The sequence below is a fragment of the Nomascus leucogenys genome, chromosome 21, assembly GCF_006542625.1.
Source record: "Nomascus leucogenys isolate Asia chromosome 21, Asia_NLE_v1, whole genome shotgun sequence".
In the NCBI taxonomy this organism is placed as follows: domain Eukaryota; kingdom Metazoa; phylum Chordata; class Mammalia; order Primates; family Hylobatidae; genus Nomascus; species Nomascus leucogenys.
The window spans coordinates 9,725,723-9,746,735 of record NC_044401.1 but is presented as its reverse complement, the minus strand read 5'-3'; the positions used below and the strand labels follow the sequence as shown (position 1 = coordinate 9,746,735).

Sequence of the window (21,013 nt, the reverse complement as noted above, 5' to 3'; positions counted from 1 at the left end):
CACAAATGGAAAAACATTCCATGCACATGAGTAGGAAGAATCAGTATCATGAAAATGCCCATACTGTCCAAAGCAATTTATAGATTCAATGCTATTTCCATTAAACTACCATTGACATTCTTCACAGAACTGGAAAAAAAACTATTTTAAAAGAGCCCAAATAGCCAAGGCAACCCTAAGCAAAAAGAACAAAGCTGGAGGCATCATGCTACCCAACTTCAAACTATACTGCAGGGCTATCGTAACCAAAACAGCATTGTACTGGTACAAGAACAGACACATAGACGAATAGAACATAATAGAGGACCCAGAAATAAGACCACACATCTACAACTATCTGATCTTTGACAAACCTGACAAAAACAAGCAATGAGAAAAGGATTCCCTATGTAATAAATTGTGCTGGGAGAAATGGCTAGCCATATGCAGAAAATTTAAACTGGACCCCTTCCTTACACCATATAACAAAATCAATTCAAGATGGATTAAAGACTTAAACCCAAAACTATAAAAACCCTAGAAGAAAGCTAGGCTATGCCATTCAGGATATAGGACGGGCAAAGATTTCATGATTAAGATGCCAAAAGCAATTGCAACAAAAACAAAAATTGACAAATGGGATTTAATTAAACTAAGAAGCTTATGCACAGCAAAAGAAACTATCAACAGAGTAAACAGACAACCTATAGAATGGGATAAAATTTTTGCCATCTATCCTTCTGTAAAAGGTATAATAGCCAGCATCTATAAATACCTTAAACTAATTTACAAGCAAAAAACAAACAACCCCATTAAAAAGTGGGCAAAAAACATGAGCAGACAGTTCTCAAAAGAAGACATACATGTGGCCAGAAACATGAAAAAAAAAGCTCAACATCACTGATCATTAGAGAAATGCAAATCGAAACCACAATGAGATACCATCTCACACCAGTCAGAATGTCTATTACTAAATAGTCAAAAAACAACAGATGCTGATGAGGGTGTGGAGAAAAAGGAATGCTTTTACACTATTGGTGGAAGTGTAAATTAGTTCAACATTGTGGAAGACATTGTGGCAATTCCTCAAAGACCTAGAGGCAGAAATATCATTCGACCCAGCAATCCCATTACTGAGTGTATACCCAAAGGAATATAAATCATTCTATTATTCAAGACACATGCAAGGGTATGTTCATTGCAGCACTATTCACAATAGCAAAGACATGGAATCAACCTAAATGACCATCAATAATAGACTGGATAAAGAAAATGTAATACATATACACCATGGAATACTATACAGTCATAAAAAGAATGAGATCATGTCCTTTGCAGGGACATGGATGGAGTTGGAATCTGTTATTTCCAGCAAACTAATGCAGGAATAGAAAACCAAACACCGCATGTTCTCGAATTTTCTCCACATCAGCAGGGTTATCATTTATGTGTTCACTGAGGTGGCACTTTTAGTTGCCTTCAATAACTTTTTCTTTGCATTCACAACTTGGCTAACAATTTGACCCAAAAGGCCTAGCTTTGAGCCCATCTCAGCTTTTGACGTACCTTCCTCACTAAGCTTAATTATTTCTAGCATTTGATTTAAAGTGAGAAAAGTGCTTCTCTTCCTTTCCTTTGAACACTTAGAGGCTATTTTAGGATTATTAATTGGCCTAATTTCAATATTATTTTGTCTCAGATTAAAAAAAAGAAAAGGCCCAAGGAGAGGAAGAGGGATGGGGGAACCACCAGCAAGTGAAGCAGTCAGAACACACACAACATTTATCAATTAAGTTCTCCATCTTCTATGGGTGCAGTTTGTGGTGCCTCAAAGTAATTTCAATGGTAACATTTAAGATCCCTGATCACAGATTACCATAGTAGATACAACAATAATATGAAAGTTTGAAATATTGCAAGAATTACCAAAATGTGGCACAAAGACATGAATTGAGCACATCCTGTTGGAAAAATGGCACCTATAGACTTGTTTGACACAGGGTTGCCACAAACCTATAATTTGTGTAAAAAAAAAATGCAGTATCTGTGTCTGTGAAGTACAATAAAGTCAGACATGCCTGCACCAATTTCTGGGGGCTTCGTGGGTTTCTCCATGGTTAAGGCACAAGCCCCATACTTCCAAAGCTTGTGAATGTCATCTTTGTCAGCAAAAGTATGAAGGCCACATTTGTGGACTAGGTGGACATGGCAAAACTGGGCACAGAAGCTAGCATCAGTGTGTGCATCCTGGTGGCAGAGGTGGTGCTGGCCCAGTACATATTCACCTTGAAAAGGAAGATGAGATGAAAAGTCAAGATCATCGAAATTCCTGCGTCCAGGCCTTGTATCTCTGGATATTGTTTGCCACCTACACTGTTGTTCAAGGACAAAATAAAAAACAGAAGAACACAGAATGCCTTAAGGAATATTGAATAGCTAAGCAGTGACTCACCAAAAGTCTTCTGTGCATGTAAAAATGATGCAAGAATTCCAGAAAAGTTCAGTTTGCATCAAGAACCCCGCAAAAATAACAAATTATCTGTGGTTTTATTAAAGTAAGATGCCAAACTTTAGTAATAATGGACTTTGATATGACACTAAGTAGATTTTCCTACCAAGGGAAAAGATGCCTAATGTGTCATAATATGATTGACAACTATAAACTTGTCACAGGTGAATGTCAAAGAGGTTATTGCAACTAAAGGAAAAATATTTTATTATTGAAGTTGAACCTGTTAACTTCAAGAGAAGTACTCATTTATGGTAGAATAGTACGTTGCCCATCAATAGTGTCTTTGTTGAACAAACTTTACCAAAAAATGAAATTTAAAGAAATTGTGGAAGAATCTGATGTTATGCTCAAGGAAGGATATAATAATTTACTTGAGAAGCTCCAATAACACAGTATTCATGTTCATATTTTCAGCAGATATTGGTGCTGTAGAGAAGTTTATCAGTCAAGCTGGTGTTTATCATCCAAATGTCAAAGTAGTGTTTGTTTGTGGATTTGTGAAAATGTGTACTCAAAGGATTTAAAGCAGAATTACCTCATGCAGTTAATGAACATAATGTTGCCTTGAAGTACACAGAACATTTCCGTCAATTAAAAGACAATAGTGACAGGGCATGGTGGCTCACGCCTGTAATTCCAGCACTTTGGGAGGCTGAGGCAGGTGGATCACCTGAGGTCAGAAGTTTGAGACCAGCCTGACCAACGTGGAGAAACCCCATCTCTACTAAAAATACAAAATTAGCCAGGCGTGGTGGCACATACCTGTAATCCCAGCTACTCGGGAGGCTGAGATGGGAGAATCACTTGAACCTGGGAGGCAGAGGTTGCAGTGAGTGAGATTGCGCCATTGCACTCCAACCTGGGTAACAAGAGTGAAACTCTGTCTCAAAGAAAAAAAAAGAGACAATAGTAACATAATTCTGCTGAGACTCCCAAGAAGACTTTAAGAGGGCATACAAATTAGCCAAATTTTCACATTCTGAAAATTCGATCTCTAAATGATAGAGTGGATAAGCATTCAGGAAAGTATTGTTTCATCAAAAGATGAATCACTAGAAGTAGCCAACCCTGTCTTACAGAGGATTCTATAAACAAGCATTCTTCAGGATGTTCTCCCCTGCAGGAGCAAGTGATACCAGAATTGTTCATCTCTTCATCTTGCTGAAAGACTATTTTTTATAATATCTTTCTGGTCTTGAAAGTTTACCTTTATATATTTAAGTATTTTCAGACATGTGGAATCCATCAACAGGAAACTCCATTTTCTTCACCTCTCTCACCATACTTCCCACTACAGGTTGTTAACAGATTAAAAACAAAAACAAAAAACCTCAAAATCAAAATTAGAAAAATAACTCCCTACTTTTCCAAAGTGGCTTATGTTTTTTAATTTTTTAATTATTTTGAGGGGTCTTTTAAAATTGGGAAAGTTAGTAGAAGTCCAAAAGGAAGTTTTATGAAATTACAAAAAGAAAATGGCATATTTTTAAGTGTTGTAATGTTTGTAATTTGTAAATGTGCTGATGGTATCACCATCTCCTGAAATTGTGTTATGTTAGGTTATTTTGCTTGGGGAATATCAATATTGACCAGAAAAGCCTGGCACTGTATACTTCCTGAAAACTATTAGTGTCCACACATCACTAACCATTACAAAATGTTCTATATTGACTCACTGATAATAAACATGAAATGGAAAATATTTTTAAATACCCATTTTCCTTAAATGGATATTGCTTATTCAGCCATTTATACTTTAGCATAAATTAATTTATCCCATTCTTTCTTGCAAACATACTTTGATGAGATACAAAATAAAGACATCAAGGTCAGAAGGTAAGAAATTAAAAGAGTCACCATACCATACTGAGCAAAAAACTACAAGGTTATTCAGAACAAACTGCCTTCTTCATAATTTTACCTAAATCTAGGCCTAGTCCCAAGTGTTTTTCAGTTAGTTATTGCTCTTTGGAAATCAAATTCTGGCTAATGGCATAATCATTAAAAAATGCTTAGTCCATCATCATCAATAGGCCTTGATATTCTGTCTAGAACAAAAAATTAATATGCAGTATCAGAGAGTTATATTGAAAATAAGAACAGCTCCCTGAACTCAGACTGAAAAAAAGCTGTGTATGAAACCACTCTTACTTCTCAGGTGACCCCAAATGGAAATAGCTATGACAAATTGTCCTGTAATCAAGCCCTAAAGAATGGACTCTTACCTCTTCTGGAGGGCCTGATCACACACCTTCGTCAGCAACTGCAGCTGCTGTTGACATTAGATGACAACAGAAGAAACAAGGAAAGGGGAGGGCTGAGGGTATTGTTTGTTTTATTTTGTTTTTGCTCATTTGATTTGGTCTTGACACATAAGAAAGCTTTTAACTATGAACATCATGTATGCTAATATTTTAAATGAATGGATGTAATATATTTGTACTGATTACAACCATGTATTACTATAGTTATTTTACTTTACATTGCACTGCAGACCTTTTATCAAATACAGATATGTGGTGTCTGCCAAGGAGTGAATTTTTCTTGCCAGAGATGGGGCAATAAACAAAATGAGTTGTTAGATATATTTCAAAAGCCATATGTGCTGTCTGAGTTTGCTGCCATCCACTCAAGGGTAAGGTTTGCCTCTAAATGTTTCAAAAGGACTCACTCAGCAGCTGACAAGGCCTGTGACCACAGGGGTCTGATAATTCACTGCTGACGTGTTTTGTTTTCACAGTTCAGCAAGACTGTCAGCTGACCCACAAGTACAAAGTGTTTTCTTCCCCTATGCATGTTCTAGCAAGGTCTTCAAAGTCCTATTGGCAGCTTTTCTTGACTAAAGGCCACCATAACACACCTGGACCTTCAGTCTCTTCCATTTTTTTTTGGCACATCTATGGAATGAGCATGACACACTCTGGCTAGAGGAACTCCTTCTAGTGTTTTCTTTCCATATCTTTTCCTGCTTCTAAGTGGCCATAATTAAAACCTTCCCTATTATAGACATCTGAACCACAAGAATCCCTTCAACTCCCACTTTGTTTGAGGACATTCTTGTGTATACTATGGAACAGTTTAATGATTTTGCTTTAAGTATCATTAATGTCCTTTTTTATAATTATTAGATTAAATTAGCAGTCAAGAAGTGGTAATAGAATAACTAGTCCTATATAGGTTAACTCTTCTGATATCTTCCTCCTTCAGCAGTTTCACGGATACCCAGTGAAACACACAGTTCATCATCCTCCTCAGGTGCAGGCTCAACACTTCATGGTGAGTACTTGGGGAAGATTTAGGGACACTGAAGGTAGTGGTCAGCTTTATTTGGACACAAGTGTAAAAACAAGAACTGATAAGAAGCCAGCCTCAGTTAGATATATAAAAGTACATCTTGATGATGAAAATTACAATGAATGGAAACAAAATTCTTCTCAGCCATTCAAAGAAGATAGATACCAAGCCTTAGATTTTTACACATTTTATTTCAAAAAAAATCTACACAATAGTATTTTTAACTAGTTATATCTACGAAAAATACATTTCAATTTTTTATTGGAAAATAGAATAATTAGTCAACATGGATTTGTCTAGTCTAATGTTGCAAACGAATTTTTATTAACCTTATCAAACACATTGGTGTGGAGAGAAATCAGTATTTTGATCAGCTGAACCTGAGAATAGAGAATAGAGAATAGGAATAGAGCCTCACTTATCCATGACGCCCAACTCTGGCCTTTTTCTGTACCACTTAACATTTCTCATGGAGATTCTTTAGCAGACATCATTTTGTTGTTTGGAAGTATGGAGCTTCTTTTTTTTTTTTCCAACCAATAGGAAATTTCCCTATTTTCAACCAATAGGAAATTTTTTTTCAACCAATAGGAAATTTTATTCCTTTGGCAATTGTTAGACAAATCCCAGGATATCAGCCTTGCTATAAATTGGTTCTTAATAAACTTTACACGTAATACTTAAGGGATACTTAGACAATTTAAATTGAGCTCTTTCAGATAGCGTATGAAACCCAATCATGATTTTATACCACTCAAAGTTGAGATGTCTTATCCAGATATCCCCTTTATATCCTTAGACAATGTCTTTACCAGCACAGCCAGAGCATTTTCAGAAGTCCCCACAACTGCCAATGGATCTATGAAAACTAATCACGTCCATATCACTGGTAAGTCATTTTTCCTATGTTGGGGGATTTTATGCTTTATTCACTCAACAAATATTTATCAAGTACCTACCATCTGCCAGGCATTATGCCAGTTGTTGGATATACAGTGAAAACACTGGCTTTTTGAAGATTATAATCTATTAGCGATCATGTGTATAGTAAATAAATAATCACAAATAAATTTATTTTTGACAACTACTATGATAAGGTGTTGTCAGAGTCAAACAGGAAGTCCTGATTTTAATTGGAGGATAGGAGAGGACTCTATGAGGATATGATACTTAAATTAAAATCTGAGAAAAATAAATAAGAATTATCCAGGTGAAAAGTAGCAAAAAACATTTTAGGCCTATGAAAACAGTCTGAGAAAGAAATCATTGGAACAAAGGGTACTCCTATAATTCAACTAATATAATATTGTCATGCAAAATGTAATCCCTCTTTTATGTCATGAGAGAGCAAAAGATTCAATAAAGTTAGAACCCTCCTAATGAAGGTCATGATTGTAAGTTCACAGGCATAATCAACTTCAGGGGTGCTCACTTGACTAGTGAACGCCACATCTAGGTACTTAGCTCATTTTGTATCAAAGGTCATACAGTCTTCTGATCATTGGAGCATCATCTTGCACACATCGTGGCAATAAAGCTGCAAACTGAGGTACTACAAAGATTTTAAGATATTGGTGCCTTAAAGAGCTGTCTAGTTTAGAGATGGGTCAGGAATGGAGTTCTGGTTTTCCACTTCCATTGTGAAGGCAGTGGTCTCATTTTCTACATTTGGTTGGAAAAAAAATTATAGGCATTGATGTAAGACCTCTTTAAAATCTTTTCTTTGGCAAAAATGAGGGATCATGGCAGACAGGAAGCAGGACTAGATTGCAACTCTGCAGGATGCAGACTCTTTATTGTGAATTTTAGCTCCAGATCAACTGCAAGAACAAACCAGCAATCCTGAGAAAACCCAGACCCTCTGAAGGAAGTGGACTGCATCTGTAGCACCCAGGATACACCCCAAATACTCTGGGAGGTGGAGAGCCTCACACAAATTTTCAAGCCCATCTCGCCCTCCACCTGGAAACAGACTCAGGGTTGTTGGCGGGGTGGGAGGCATGGTGGGAGTGAGAATGGCCCTTCAGTTTGCATGGGAGCTCAGTGAGGCCTGTGACTGCTGGCTTTCCCCCCTCTTTCCTGACAACCTGCATGAATCAGCAAAGGCAGCCATAATTCTCGTAGGTACACAACTCCAGTGACCTGGGAATCTCACCCTATCCCCAACAGCAGTGGCAGCAAGACCTGCCCAAGAAGAGTCTGAGCTCAGACATGCCTAGCCCTGCCCCGACCTGATCGTCCTTTCCTATCCAACCTGGTAGTGGAAGACAAAGGGCATATAATCTTGGGAGTTCCAAGGCCCCGCCCACCACCAGTCCCTCTCCAGAATACTATAGCTGATGCTTTCTGGAGAGCTCTACCTCCTGGCAGGAGGCCAACCAGCACAAAATCAAAGCATTAAACCACCAAAGGTAAGGACCCTCACAGAGTCCATTGCACCTTCTGCCACCTCCACCAAAACAGGCACTGGTATCCATGGCTGAGAGACCCATAGATGGTTCATATCACAGGACTCTATGCAGACAACCTCCATTACCAGCCTGGAGCCAGGCAGACTCACTGGGTGGCTAGACCCAGAGGAGAGACAACAATCACTGCAGTTTGGCTCACAGGAAGCCACATCCATAGGAAAAGGGGGAGCATCTACATCAAGGGAACACCCAGTAGGACAAAATAATCTGAACAACAGCCTTCAGCCCTAGACCTTCCCTCTGACAGAGCCTGCCCAAATGAGAAGGAACTAGAAAACCAACCCTGGTAATATGACAAAACAAGGTTCTTCAACACCCCCCAAAACAATCATACTAGTTCACCAGCAATGGATCCAAACCAAGAAGAAATCCCTGATTTACCTGAAAAAGAATTCAGGAGATTAGCTATTTAAGCTAATCAGAGAGGGACCAGAGAAAGGTGAAGCCCAATCCAAAGAAATCCAAAAAAATGACACAAGAAGTGAAGGGAGAAATATTCATGGAAATAGATAGTTTAAAGAAAAAATCAAAAATTCAGGAAACTTTAGACACACTTTTAGAAATGTGAAATGCTCTCAAAAGTCTCAGTGATAGAATTGAACAAGTAGAAGAAAGAAATTCAGAGCTTAAAAGCAAGATCTTCAAATTAACTCTGTCCAACAAAGACAAAGAAAAAAGAATAAGAAAATATGAACAAAGCACCCAAAAGTCTGGGATTATGTTAAACAACCAAACCTATGCATAATCGGTGTACCGGAGGAAGAAAAGAATTCTAAAAGCCTGGAAAACATATTTGGGGGATAATTAAGGCAAACTTCCCCAGCCTTGTGACAGCCCTAGACAAGCAAATACAAGAAGCACAAAGAACACCTGGGAAATTCATGCAAAAAGATCTTCACCGAGGCACATCGTCATCAGGTTATCCAAAGTTAAGACAAAGGAAAGAATCTTAAGAGCTGTGAGACAGAAGCACCAGGTAACCTATAGAGGAAAATCTATCAGATTAACAACAGATTTCTCAGCAGAAATCTTACAAGCTAGAAGGGATTGGGGACCTATCTTCAACCTCCTCAAACAAAAGAATTTTTAGCCAACAATTTTGTGTCCAATGAAATTAAGCATCATATATGAAGGAAAGATACAGTTGTTTTCACACAAACAAATCCTGGGAGAATTTTACCAAACCACCACTACAGGAACTGCTAAAAGGAGCTCTAAATCTTGAAACAAATCCTGGAAACACATCAAAATGAACCTCTTTAAGCATAAATCACACAGGACCTATAAAACAAAAATACAAGTTAAAAAGCAAAAACAAAAATCCAAAGTACACAGATAACAAAGAGCAAGATGAAAGCAATGGTACCTCATATTTCAATACTAACATTGAATGTAAATGGCCTAAATGTTCCACTTAAAAAATACAGAACCACAGAATGGATAAGAACTTACCCATCAACTATTTACTGCCTTCAGGAGACTCACCTAACACATAAGCACTCATATAAACTTAAAGTAAAGGGGTGGAAAAAGGCATTTCATGCCAATGGACACCAAAAGTGAGCAGGGGTAGCTATTCTCATATCAGACAAAACAAACTTTAAAGCAACAGTGGTTAAAAAAGACAAAGAGGGACAGTATATAATGGTAAAAGGCCTTGTCTAACAGGAAAATATCACAATTCTAAACATACATCCACCTAACATTGGAGCTCCCAAATTTATAAAACAATTACTAATAGACCTAAGAAATGAGATAGACAGCAACAAAATAATAGTGGGGGACTTCAATACTCCACTGACAACACTAGACAGGTCATCAAGACCGAAAACCACAAAGAAACAATAGATTTAAATTATATCTTGGAACAAATGGACTTAACAGGTATATACAGAACATTTCATTCAACAACTGCAGACTACACATTCTATTCAACAGTGCATGGAACATTCTCCAAGATAGACCATATGATAGGCCATAAAACGAGCTTCAATAAATTTAAGAAAACTGAAATTATATCAAGCACTCTCTCAGACCACAGTGGAATAAAACTGGAAATCAACTTCAAAAGGAACCTTCAAAACCACACAAATACACAGAAATTAAATAATCTGCTCCTGAATGAGCATTGGGTCAAAAACAAAATCAAGATGGAAATTTAAAAATTCTTTGAACTGAATGACAGTAATGACACAACCTATCAAACCTCTGGGATACAGCAAAGGTGGTGCTAAGAGGAAAGTTCACGGCCCTAAACGCCTACATCAAAAATCTGAAAGAGTGCAAACAGACAATCTAAGGTCACACCTCAAGGAACTAGAGAAACAAGAACAAACTGAACCCAAATCCAGCAGTAGAAAGGAAATAGCCAAGATCAGAGTACAATACAATTGAAACAACAACAACAAAAATGCAAAAGATAAATGAAACAAAAACTTGTTCTTTGAAAAGGTAAATAAAATTGAAAGACCATTAGCAAGATTAACCAAGAAAAGAAGAGAGAAAATCCAAATAACCTCATTAAGAAATGAAATGGGAGCTATTACAACTGATGCCGCAGAAATACAGAAGATCATTCAAGGCTATTATGAACACCTTTATGCACACAAACTAGAAAACCTAGAAGAGACAGATAAATTTCTGGAAAAATACAACCCACCTAGCTTAAATCAGGAAAAATTAGATACCCTGAACAGACCAATAAGAAGCAGTGAGATTGAAATGGCAATTTAAAAATTACCAACAAGGGCCGAGCGCAGTGGCTCATGCCTGTAATCCCAACACTTTGGGAGGCCAAGGCCAGTGGATCACAAGGTCAGGAGTTCACGACCAGCCTGGCCAAGACAGTGAAAACACGTATCTACTAAAAATACAAAAATCAGCCAGGTGTAGTGGCAGGCACCTGTAATCCCAGCTACTTGGGAGGCTGAGGCAGGAGATTTGCTTGACCCTGGGCAGAGGTTGCAGTGAGCTGAGATTGTGCCACTGCACTCCAGCCTGGGTGACAAACTGAGACTCCATCTCAAAAAAAAAAAAAAAAAAAATTACCAACAAAAGAAAGTCCAGGCCTAGATGGATTAACAGCAGGATTCTACCAGACATTCAAAAAAGAATTGGTACCAATCCTATTGACACTATTCCACAAGATAGAGAAGGAAGGAACCCTCCCTAATTCATTCAATGAAGCCAGCATCACCCTAACACCAAAACCAGGAAAGGACATAACCAAAAAAGAAAACTACAGACCTATATCCTTGCTGAACATAGATGCTAAAATCCTTAAAAAAAAAAAAAAAAAAAAAAAAAAAAAAAACTAGCTAACTGAATTCAACAACATATCAAAAAGATAACCCACCATGATCAAGTGGGTTTCATACCAGGGATGCAGGGATGGTTTAACATACACAAGCCAATAAATGTCATACATCACATAAACAGAATTAAAAACAAAAATCACATGATCGTCTCAATTGATACAAAAAAAAATTCAACAAAATCCAGCATCCCTTTATGATTAAAACTCAGCAAAATTGGCATACAAGGGACATACCTTAATGTAATAAAAGCCATCTATGACAAACCCACAGCCAACATAATACTGAATCGGGAAAAGATGAAAGCATTCCCTCTGAGAACTAGAGAAAGACAAGAATGCCCACTCTCACCACTCCTCTTCAGCATAGTACTGGAAGTCCTAGCCAAAGCAATCAGACAAGAGAAAGAAATAAAGGGCATCTAAATCAGTAAAGAGGAAGTCAAACCGTCACTGTTTGCCAATGATGATTGTTTACCTTGAAAACCCTAAGGACTCCTCTAGAAAGCTCCTAGAACTGATAAAAGAATTGCAAAGTTTCCAAATACAAGATTAATGTACACAAATCAGTAGCTAATCTATACACCAACAGCAACCAAGCAGAGAATCAAATCAAGAACTCAACCCCTTTTACAATAGCTGCAAAAAATAAAATAAAATGAAATACTTAGGAATAGCCTAACAAAGGAGTCAAAAGACCTCTAAAAGAAAAACTACAAAACACTGCTGAGATAAGCCATAGATGACACAAACAAATAGAAACACATCCCATGCTCATGGATGGGTATAATCAATATTGTGAAAATGACAATACTGCCAAAAGCAATTTACAAATTCAATGCAATACCCATCAGAATACCACCATCATTCTTTGCAGAATTAGAAAAAACAATTCTAAAATTCATATGGAACTAAAAAAGAGCCCACATAGCCAAAGCAAGACTAAGCAAAAAGAACAAATCTGGAGGCATCACATACCTGATTTCCAACTATACTATAAAGCCATAGTCGTCAAAACAGCATGGTACTGGTATAAAATAGGCACATAGACCAATGGAACAGAATAAGCCCAAATACTTACAGCCAATGGATCTTCAACAAAGCAAACAAAAACATAAAGTGGGGAAAGGACACCCTTTTCAATAAATGGTGCTGGGATAATTGGCTAGCCACATGTAGGAGAATTAAACTGGATCCTCATCTCTCACCTTATACAAAAATCAACTCAAGATGGATTAAGGATTTAAACCTAAGACTTGAAACTATAAAAATTCTAAAAGATAACATTGGAAAAATTCTTCTAGACATGGGCTCAGGCAAGGATTTCATGACCAAGAACCCAAAAACAAATGCAATAAAAACAAAGATAAATAGCAAGAACTCAAAAGCAAATGCAATAAAAACAAATATAAAAAGCAAATGCAATAAAAACAAAGATAATTAAACTAAAGAGCTTTTCCACAGCAAAAGGAACAGTCAGCAGAGTAAACAGATGACCCACAGAATGAGAGAAAACCTTCACAATCTATACATCTGACAAAGGACTGCTATCCAGAATCTACAACTAACTCAAACAAATTAGTAAGAAAAAAACAAACAACCCTATCAAAAAGTGGGCTAAGGACATGAATAGACAATTCTCAAAAGAAGATATACAAGTGGCTAACAAACATATGAAAAAATGCTAAGCATCACAATAATCAGGGAAATGCAAATCAAAACAACAATGCGATACCACCTTAGTCCTGTAAGAATGGCCATAATCAAAAAAATAAAAAAACAGTAGATGTTGGCATGGAGGTGGTGAACAGGGAACGCTTCTACCCTGCTAGTGGGAATGTAAACTAGTACAGCCACTATAGAAAACAATGTGGAGATTCCTTAAAGAACTAAAAGTAGAGCTATCATTTGACCCAGCAATCCCACTACCAGATATCTGCCCAGAGGAAAAGAAGTCATTATTCAAAAAAGATACTTGCACATGCACGTTTATAGCAGCACAATTCACAATTGCAAAATCGTGGAGCCAACCCAAATGCCCATCAATGAATGAGTGGATAAAGAAACCGTGATATATATATATACACACACACACACACACACACACACACACACTATGGAATACTACATAGCCATAAAAAGGAATGGGTTAACAGCATTTGCAGTGACCTGGATGAGATTGGAGACTATTATTCTAAGTGACGTAACTCAGAAATGAAAAACCAAACATCATATGTTCTCACTGATATGTGGGAAGCTAAGTTATGAGGACGCAAAGATGTAAGAATGGCACATGGACTTTGGGGACTTGGAGGGAAGAATGGGAGGGGGTGAGGGATAAAAGACTACAAATATGATGCAGTGTATCCTGCTTGGATGATGGCTGCACCATAATCTCACAAATCACCACTAAAGAACTTACTCATGTAATCAAATACTACCTGCACCCCAATAACTTACGGAAAAAATAAAATAAAATAAACCCTTTTGTTCTTTCCTTTATCTAAAACTTTGGAGGTAAAATATTATATCTCACCATATTACCATGGTAAAACTTAGCAAATTTTGACTTGTGTGAAACAGAACTTTGTCTAGTCCTGAGTTGACCAATTGTCTCTTTCATGATCATGCTACTCTAGTGGTTTGAACTAAGTAAACTTTCTAGTCATCTGTACATATAATGTATCACATGATTATGTATTATTGGACTACATGGGTCTCCAGGGAACCCTCAGTTTCTACTTTGACAGGGGTGAGAATCAGGAAGACCTCGAATCCCTGGATGTATGTTGTATGAAAGGGAAAAGTCTTCAACACTTCTAACCAATGCTAACATGATAACATCACATGGTTTCACTCCAGGCTATGTAAAAACACAGAAAAGATGTGATAACCAATATTAAATCTAGTCTTTGACCTGTATTTTTTGAGATTTTGCTATATGAAAAGCAATGTAATAAAAACGGGGCAATGAAAGAAATTTAAATCCTTGTCTTCACTCACAAGCAGTTACTACCTAGTTGAGACAAGGAAAGAAAACCAATCCAGATAGATTTTTTGCCCAAATGATCCATGTAATCGAAATATCTAAAGATCTATCTATCATGTGTAAGAAATTTCACTGGAGTATCATTAGCAATAACAAAGTCTGTAAACAATTTAACCATCTAACATTGTGAGATAAATTAAATAAACTGGTATATCCATTGAACTATCCAGTCATTTAATTGAATGAGGTAAATCTCTGTGCGGTGCTATGGAAAGTATTCCAAGAATGTTTTTTTAAGAAAAAGAGGCCAGCTGTATGTCTTTTGGCCTCTTATTCTTAAAAAAACATGTAAAATGTAAAATGTTAAAAATGTAAAACGGTTTTTACATTCTTAGGATACTTTAAAAGCTCAAAATCACCAATCATTAGAGAAATGCAAATTAAAACCACAATGAGATACCATCTCACATGAGTTAGAATTGCTATTACTAAAAAGTAAAAAAAAAAAAAAAAAAAAAAAAAAAGAAACTGATGTAGATGAGGTTGTGGAGAAAAGGGAATGCTTATATACTGCTGGTGGCAATGTAAATTAGTTCAGCCATTGTGGAAAGCAGTTTGGCTGCTGCTCAAAGAATTTAAAAAAAAAAATTACTATTTGAACCAGCAATCTCATTATATTGGATGTATGCCAGGAATATAAATTGTTCTACCATAAAGACACATGGACACGTATGTTCATCACAGCACTATTCACAATAGCAAAGATGTGGAACTAACCTAAACTCCCATCCACAGTGACTGGATAAAGAAAACGCGGTACATATATGCCATGGAATACTATGAAGCCATAAAAAATGATGAGATAATATTCTTTGCAGGAACATGGATGGAACTGGAGACCATTATCCTAAGCAAACTCACACAGGAATAGAAAACCAACTACAGCATGTTCTCACTAATAAGTGGGAACTAAACATCAAGTACATACAGACACAAAGAAGAGAATAACAAACACTGAGGCCTACTGAAGGTTGAGAGGAGGGTAAAGATTGAAAACAAAAAACAAAAAACTACCTGTCAGGCACTATGTTGATTACCTGGGTGACAAAATAATCTGTACACCAAATCCCCACAGCATGTAATTTACCTATATAACAAACTTGCACATGTACCCCTGAACCTAAAATAGTGAAAAAAAAAGAAAAAGAAATCATGGACAGAATAGTGTGTATAATATGCCCCCAATTGTAATAAAAAGGGGTATATATTCATGGTACATATGTATGCTTATATATATCCACAGAAAATTTCTGGTAGGATACATAATTAACTCTTAAAAGTTATCACCTCGTGTAGGTAACAAGGCATAGACATGCCCACCTCCAGAGTATGATCACAGCCAATGAGCATCCCCATGGCCTTTGAAGAAAATATGTTTCACGTAGGAAAAATAGTTTAATCCTGTTTTCCAAACGCCAAAGTTTGGGATTAAAATTCATCTTTCTTTATGCCCTTTTCAGGTATCGTGGTCAAAAAGCCCAAAGATGGAATGTCCTGGCCAGTGATTGTAGCAGCTTTACTCTTTTGCTGCATGATATTGTTTGGTCTTGGAGTGAGAAAATGGTGTCAGTACCAAAAAGAAATGTGAGTATAATACTAACATATGTAGGAACAGATTAATTTTTTATTGTAAAATATTCATCGGTACAATATATTATTACTCTATGAAGTTCCTCCCATATTTTAATGAGGAAATAAGGCTTACAAAGCTCAGAGAGATTATATAGCTTTCCCAGCATCACACAGTTGGGATTAAATACACAACTCCTGACTCAGTATCCCTCTCTGCATTGGCCTAGTCAGGCTGTAACATTCATCAGATAGAGCAAGTCCGTGGACATGAAATGAGAACTGAGCCTCACTTCTAGTCAAAACTAAAACTGATTTTTCTTTTAATCTTCATTATTTTTTCATTTTCATGCATCTTTGAACTGCCTAGGCTCCGCTGGTCCTAGATGCTCAAGTGTGAAATTGAGTGAGAAAGGTAATTTTAAGAGATTTCCAGCTGCTTTTTTACTAGAGTGGGCTTTTACTGCCCTTTTCTTTTTTTCCCAAGCAGAAAAGAAAGTAAGCATCGGGTTACCCCATTTTTGTCTTATTGAAATATTTTCCAAAAGCCTTCTCCAGTCAGCAGTCTGAAATGGTACATAAGGTTAAGCCTCATTTTTCTGACTTGCTATTTTGAGTCAGTCTGGATTGGGCCATAATTCGAAGAGACCCCAGTACCCAGAGCTGATCTTCCATTTATCTTACTACTGCTCTCAGATAACATTAACCATCGTGCCACATGCTTTTCCACCTTTTGCAGAGTATCCTTGAAGACTCTGTAACCACATACAGGGAGTGGTGAATAAAACACTAAACCAGTAGTCAGAAATTCTGGGTTCTTTTCCAAGGACTACAATTTGGCCACCACATGACCTTGAGAAACTCATAATTTCCCAAAAAACAAAAGTAAAACAAAAGTGCATGTTTCGTAGAATTGTACCTACCTATTAATACATATGAAGTCTCCATTAAAGCATCTGAAAATTGGGTAATAGGGATTAGAGAGCTTTATATTAAATGAACAAATGAAATCTGAAAATCCAAATTGATTTTTTAAATTGTTCTATATTCAAATGTTTGTTTTATATGGAGATGAGAATCAATCTCTCCATCCTCCTTTCCCTACTACCCACTCTTTATCTCTCCTAAGATGCTATAGATTGCCAGGGCATAGAGGTGTTTGAGTGACGAACATAAAGATGTTCACAGATGTATTTCTGTTTCCTGATATCAAGATAGCTAGAGCATTTGTATAGCTAAATTCCACACTAACTTGGCTCTTTAATGCATTTCGGAAAAAGAGATTACTTGTACTAACATAAAATAGTTCTTTGTACAAAGATGACTTTAAGAATGTTCACTGATTCAAACAAAAGGGATTTAGGCATTATTTAGCCAGTACTCAGGGATTGAGAAGAGCTTTACTTCCCATCTCTACCCTATCCCCACAGTACATAGTGAGTGTTTGGGCAAAGGCTGGGGCTAGGGTTAGCAAAGAGGCTATATGAAAAGCTTCAGTCTTAAATCCTAGGATTTTAAGATTTAGTCTCTGGAGGAATATTTTAATCCATATAAGAGAAACATTTCTTCTCTTAGGAGGCAGTTGTCATAGAGAGTATCAGTTATGGTGAAAAGACTTGAATTGTTGGTCTGGTTCTCTTGAGCAAGTTGTTTAAAACCTCTGAGCCTCAGTTTTATCTGTAGAATGGTGATGCATTTCCTGCATACAAAGTAAATAATGTTATGATATATTTCCTGCATACAATAATGTTATGATGCATTTCCTGCATACAAAGTAAATGTTATGATAAAAATGCTCAGTTTTATCTGTAGATGGTGATGCAATTTCTACATACAAAGTAAATAATGTTAGAATAAAAATGCTTTGCAAACTACAAAATGCCATGTAAATATTAATTAATGGTAAGATCATGAGGTTCAAATGTGACTAACAGGCACAGGGTTATGCCAGCAAAAAATGCTGAAAGAACTTGGAGAGTATGTCTCTTTCTCATCAATCTGTGTTCTCCTTTAAAGAAACAACACATGTCTGTGTGTGTGTGTGCATAAGACTCCCTCACATTCTTAGCATTGAAAGACCAATATTTTGTTCCTAGAATGGAAAGACCTCCACCTTTCAAGCCACCACCACCTCCCATCAAGTACACTTGCATTCAAGAGCCCAATGAAAGTGATCTGCCTTATCATGAGATGGAGACCCTCTAGTCTTGTGAGACTTTGCTCCATGGCAGAACTCTGCTGGAATCCTACTGAGAAGGTAGACATTGTGCTTTATTAATATAGTCGCTCTTCAGCCATGCCTTTGCTGCAGCTGAAATGGAAGTCAGAAGTGAGTGACCTGTTTTCCCAGCAACTCACCCTCTTTCATCTCCAAACGCCTGAAGCTTAACCAAGAGGGAGAGGATATGTCATGTTCACACTCAATGCAATTCGTAGTGGTTTTCTTGCTTAGGTAAGAAGTATACATTAGTCTGCCATCATTAAAAAACAATACAGTATTTTCATTTAAATTTTCTGATGGAGAGACAACAATGGTTTCAAGTGTATGCCCATGCCTGATCCTCTTATTTGAACATCTATCAACATTGTAAACTGTTTGCCAAAATCCTGGGGCTTTGCTGCATTCCCTAAGATAATTATAGGAAAAAGAAAATGTAAAAGTGCTAACAAGGCTGCCAAGTAATGGAGAAGTATGGTTAGTCTTCATATTGAAATTCTGTTGTTTATTTTCATGGAAGGAAAATAGAATACTTTGCACAGGAACCATATTTTCAATCCTCCTTCGCTGTCTTCCTACCATGTTCAGCCCAGACTCCTGCCACATGGACCAGGATGAAGAGGGATCAAAGAGATAACTAGCCAACAACCAGTAGCCTAGAAGATATAAAACTCCACTGGCCTCTAAAATTATATTAGCCAAGAGTGGTTTCATTTGAGTGCCTTCATGTGTATGTCCATCAAACTGGTACCAAACTGTTTTGTTTGGGCAGCCTAAGCCCAACCCTACTCATGTAATTCCTGTTATTCTCTTTTTCATCTGGGGACTTTCCTGTTCATTTATCCTGCCTGTTTTGATCTGTTTTGAAAAAGATAAAGAGCCTCAAATCAGACCAGCACTGATTAATTAACCCTGCTCCTACCAATCTTTTATAAAGCAGTTGAAGCAGAATGTATAGGTGTCAGAGAAGAAACCTAGTCAGCCAGACGTGCTCTGTATTCAGCAACAGTTTGTGAGTGAATAAATTACTAATCCTCCTTGTCTCTTGAAACCTTCCCACACTCCCTGCTCCAGGAGGGAAAAACAGATGTTGTTGACAGATAGAGTGATAGGCAAATTCTGTGTGGACTTTAGTCCCAAAAGGAAACTTTAGTTCCCTTGCAGTATGCTTATCCCTGACTGCACATGAGAATACCTTGTGCAGTTATTTGGAGATTATGTCTTTTTCTTAAACATCATGGCTGTCACACTTCAGTTCAATTAAATCAGAATGTCTGAGGAGTGAGACACAGGCATCAACACTCTCAGATGATTCACATGTTCAGCCAAAGTTGAGAACCATCGAGCCTATGGAAGTTCTTTCTCATGGCTCAGAATCTTAGGTAGGTGCTTAACTCTTGTGGTGGCCAGCCTCCAAGATGAGCCCCAGTGTTCTTGCCTCCTACGATTCACATCTTTATATGGTCCCCTCCAATGCTGAATACAGATGATTTGTGTAACCTGGGGCCAGGATTAAGGTGAGGCAATCAATGTACCTAGGGAAAAAATTTAAGGAGGTATTCACACTCAGAGTCATGCACTTGCACAATGTTGAGAGTGAGTACCACTCTCATCGTTGGTATAGCCAAAAAAGCTTAGAAATGACCAAGGCTAGGTCACAAAATACACTGCAGCTTCTTCTTTGATCTCTCTTTGACCATACTGACACTGGGAAAAGCCCATTCCCATGCCATGAAGACACCAAGGCAGCCCTATTGAGAAATCTATGTGTCGTGGCCGGGCGCGGTGGCTCACGCCTGTAATCCAAGCACTTTGGGAGGCCGAGGGGGGCGGATCACAAGGTCAGGGGATCGAGACCATCCTGGCTAACACGGTGAAACCCAGTCTCTACTAAAAATACAAAAAATTAGCTGGGCATGGTGGCGGGCACCTGTAGTCCCAGCTACTCAGGAGGCTGAGGCAGGAGAATGGCATGAACCCGGGAGGCAGAGCTTGCAGTGAGCCGAGATTGCACCACTGCACTCCGACCTGGGCGAAAGACCGAGACTCCATCTCAAAAAAAAGAAAAAAAAAAAAAGAAAAAGAAAAAAGAAATCTACCTGTCAAGGAACTGAGGTATTTTGCTAACAAGCACCAACTTGCCAGCCATGTAAGGGAGCCATCTTGGAAGCAGATCCTCCAGCCTCCAGTCAAGTCTTCAGATAATTGCAACTTCAGTTGATCTTTTGACCAAGACCTCAAGAGAGCCAGAACTACCCAGCTAAGCCTTTTTCTGAATTTCTGAACTTCTAACACTATTAGATAATAAGTGCTTATTGTTTAACACCATTAATTTTGAGTATAATTTGTTACATAGCAATAGATAACTATACAGCTCAACAACTAGAAAAATAAACTGTTTACCTGCCTTAATTATTTATCTTTAATTCCTTATTAGTTCTCAAGAAACAAACGCTAGCTTCTTATGTATGGCTGTTGCTTTGCTTCATGTGTATAGCTATTTGTATTTAACGAGACTTAATCATCAGTAATTTGTATACAAAGCATTGTGGTTTTATTTTACTGTTTTACTACAATATATGAATACAAGCAGAAGGTGGGGGTAGAG

General features: G+C 37.5%; 2 protein-coding genes across 4 annotated transcripts in view; one reads left to right on the top strand and one right to left on the bottom strand.

Moving 5' to 3' along the window:
• ZBED2 (zinc finger BED-type containing 2) overlaps positions 1-21,013 on the bottom strand; it is a 78,769-nt gene that overhangs the window by 35,379 nt on the left and 22,377 nt on the right. The gene's annotated exons all lie outside the window — the stretch shown is intronic.
• CD96 (CD96 molecule) overlaps positions 1-21,013 on the top strand; it is a 114,958-nt gene that overhangs the window by 80,385 nt on the left and 13,560 nt on the right. The window contains exons 11-14 of one of the 3 annotated variants that reach the window (XR_004027566.1): positions 5,702-5,767; positions 6,585-6,674; positions 16,079-16,202; positions 18,284-18,444. Coding sequence is in view for 2 of the 3 variants with exons in the window: in XM_003261790.4 (XP_003261838.2) it covers positions 5,699-5,767; positions 6,585-6,674; positions 16,079-16,202; positions 18,284-18,392 (392 nt within the window). In the remaining variant the exon portion in view is untranslated. Of the gene's footprint in view, positions 1-5,698; positions 5,768-6,584; positions 6,675-16,078; positions 16,203-18,283; positions 20,949-21,013 lie in introns of those variants that run through there. The other 2 variants (XM_003261790.4, XM_003261791.4) reach the window with 2 other exon arrangements.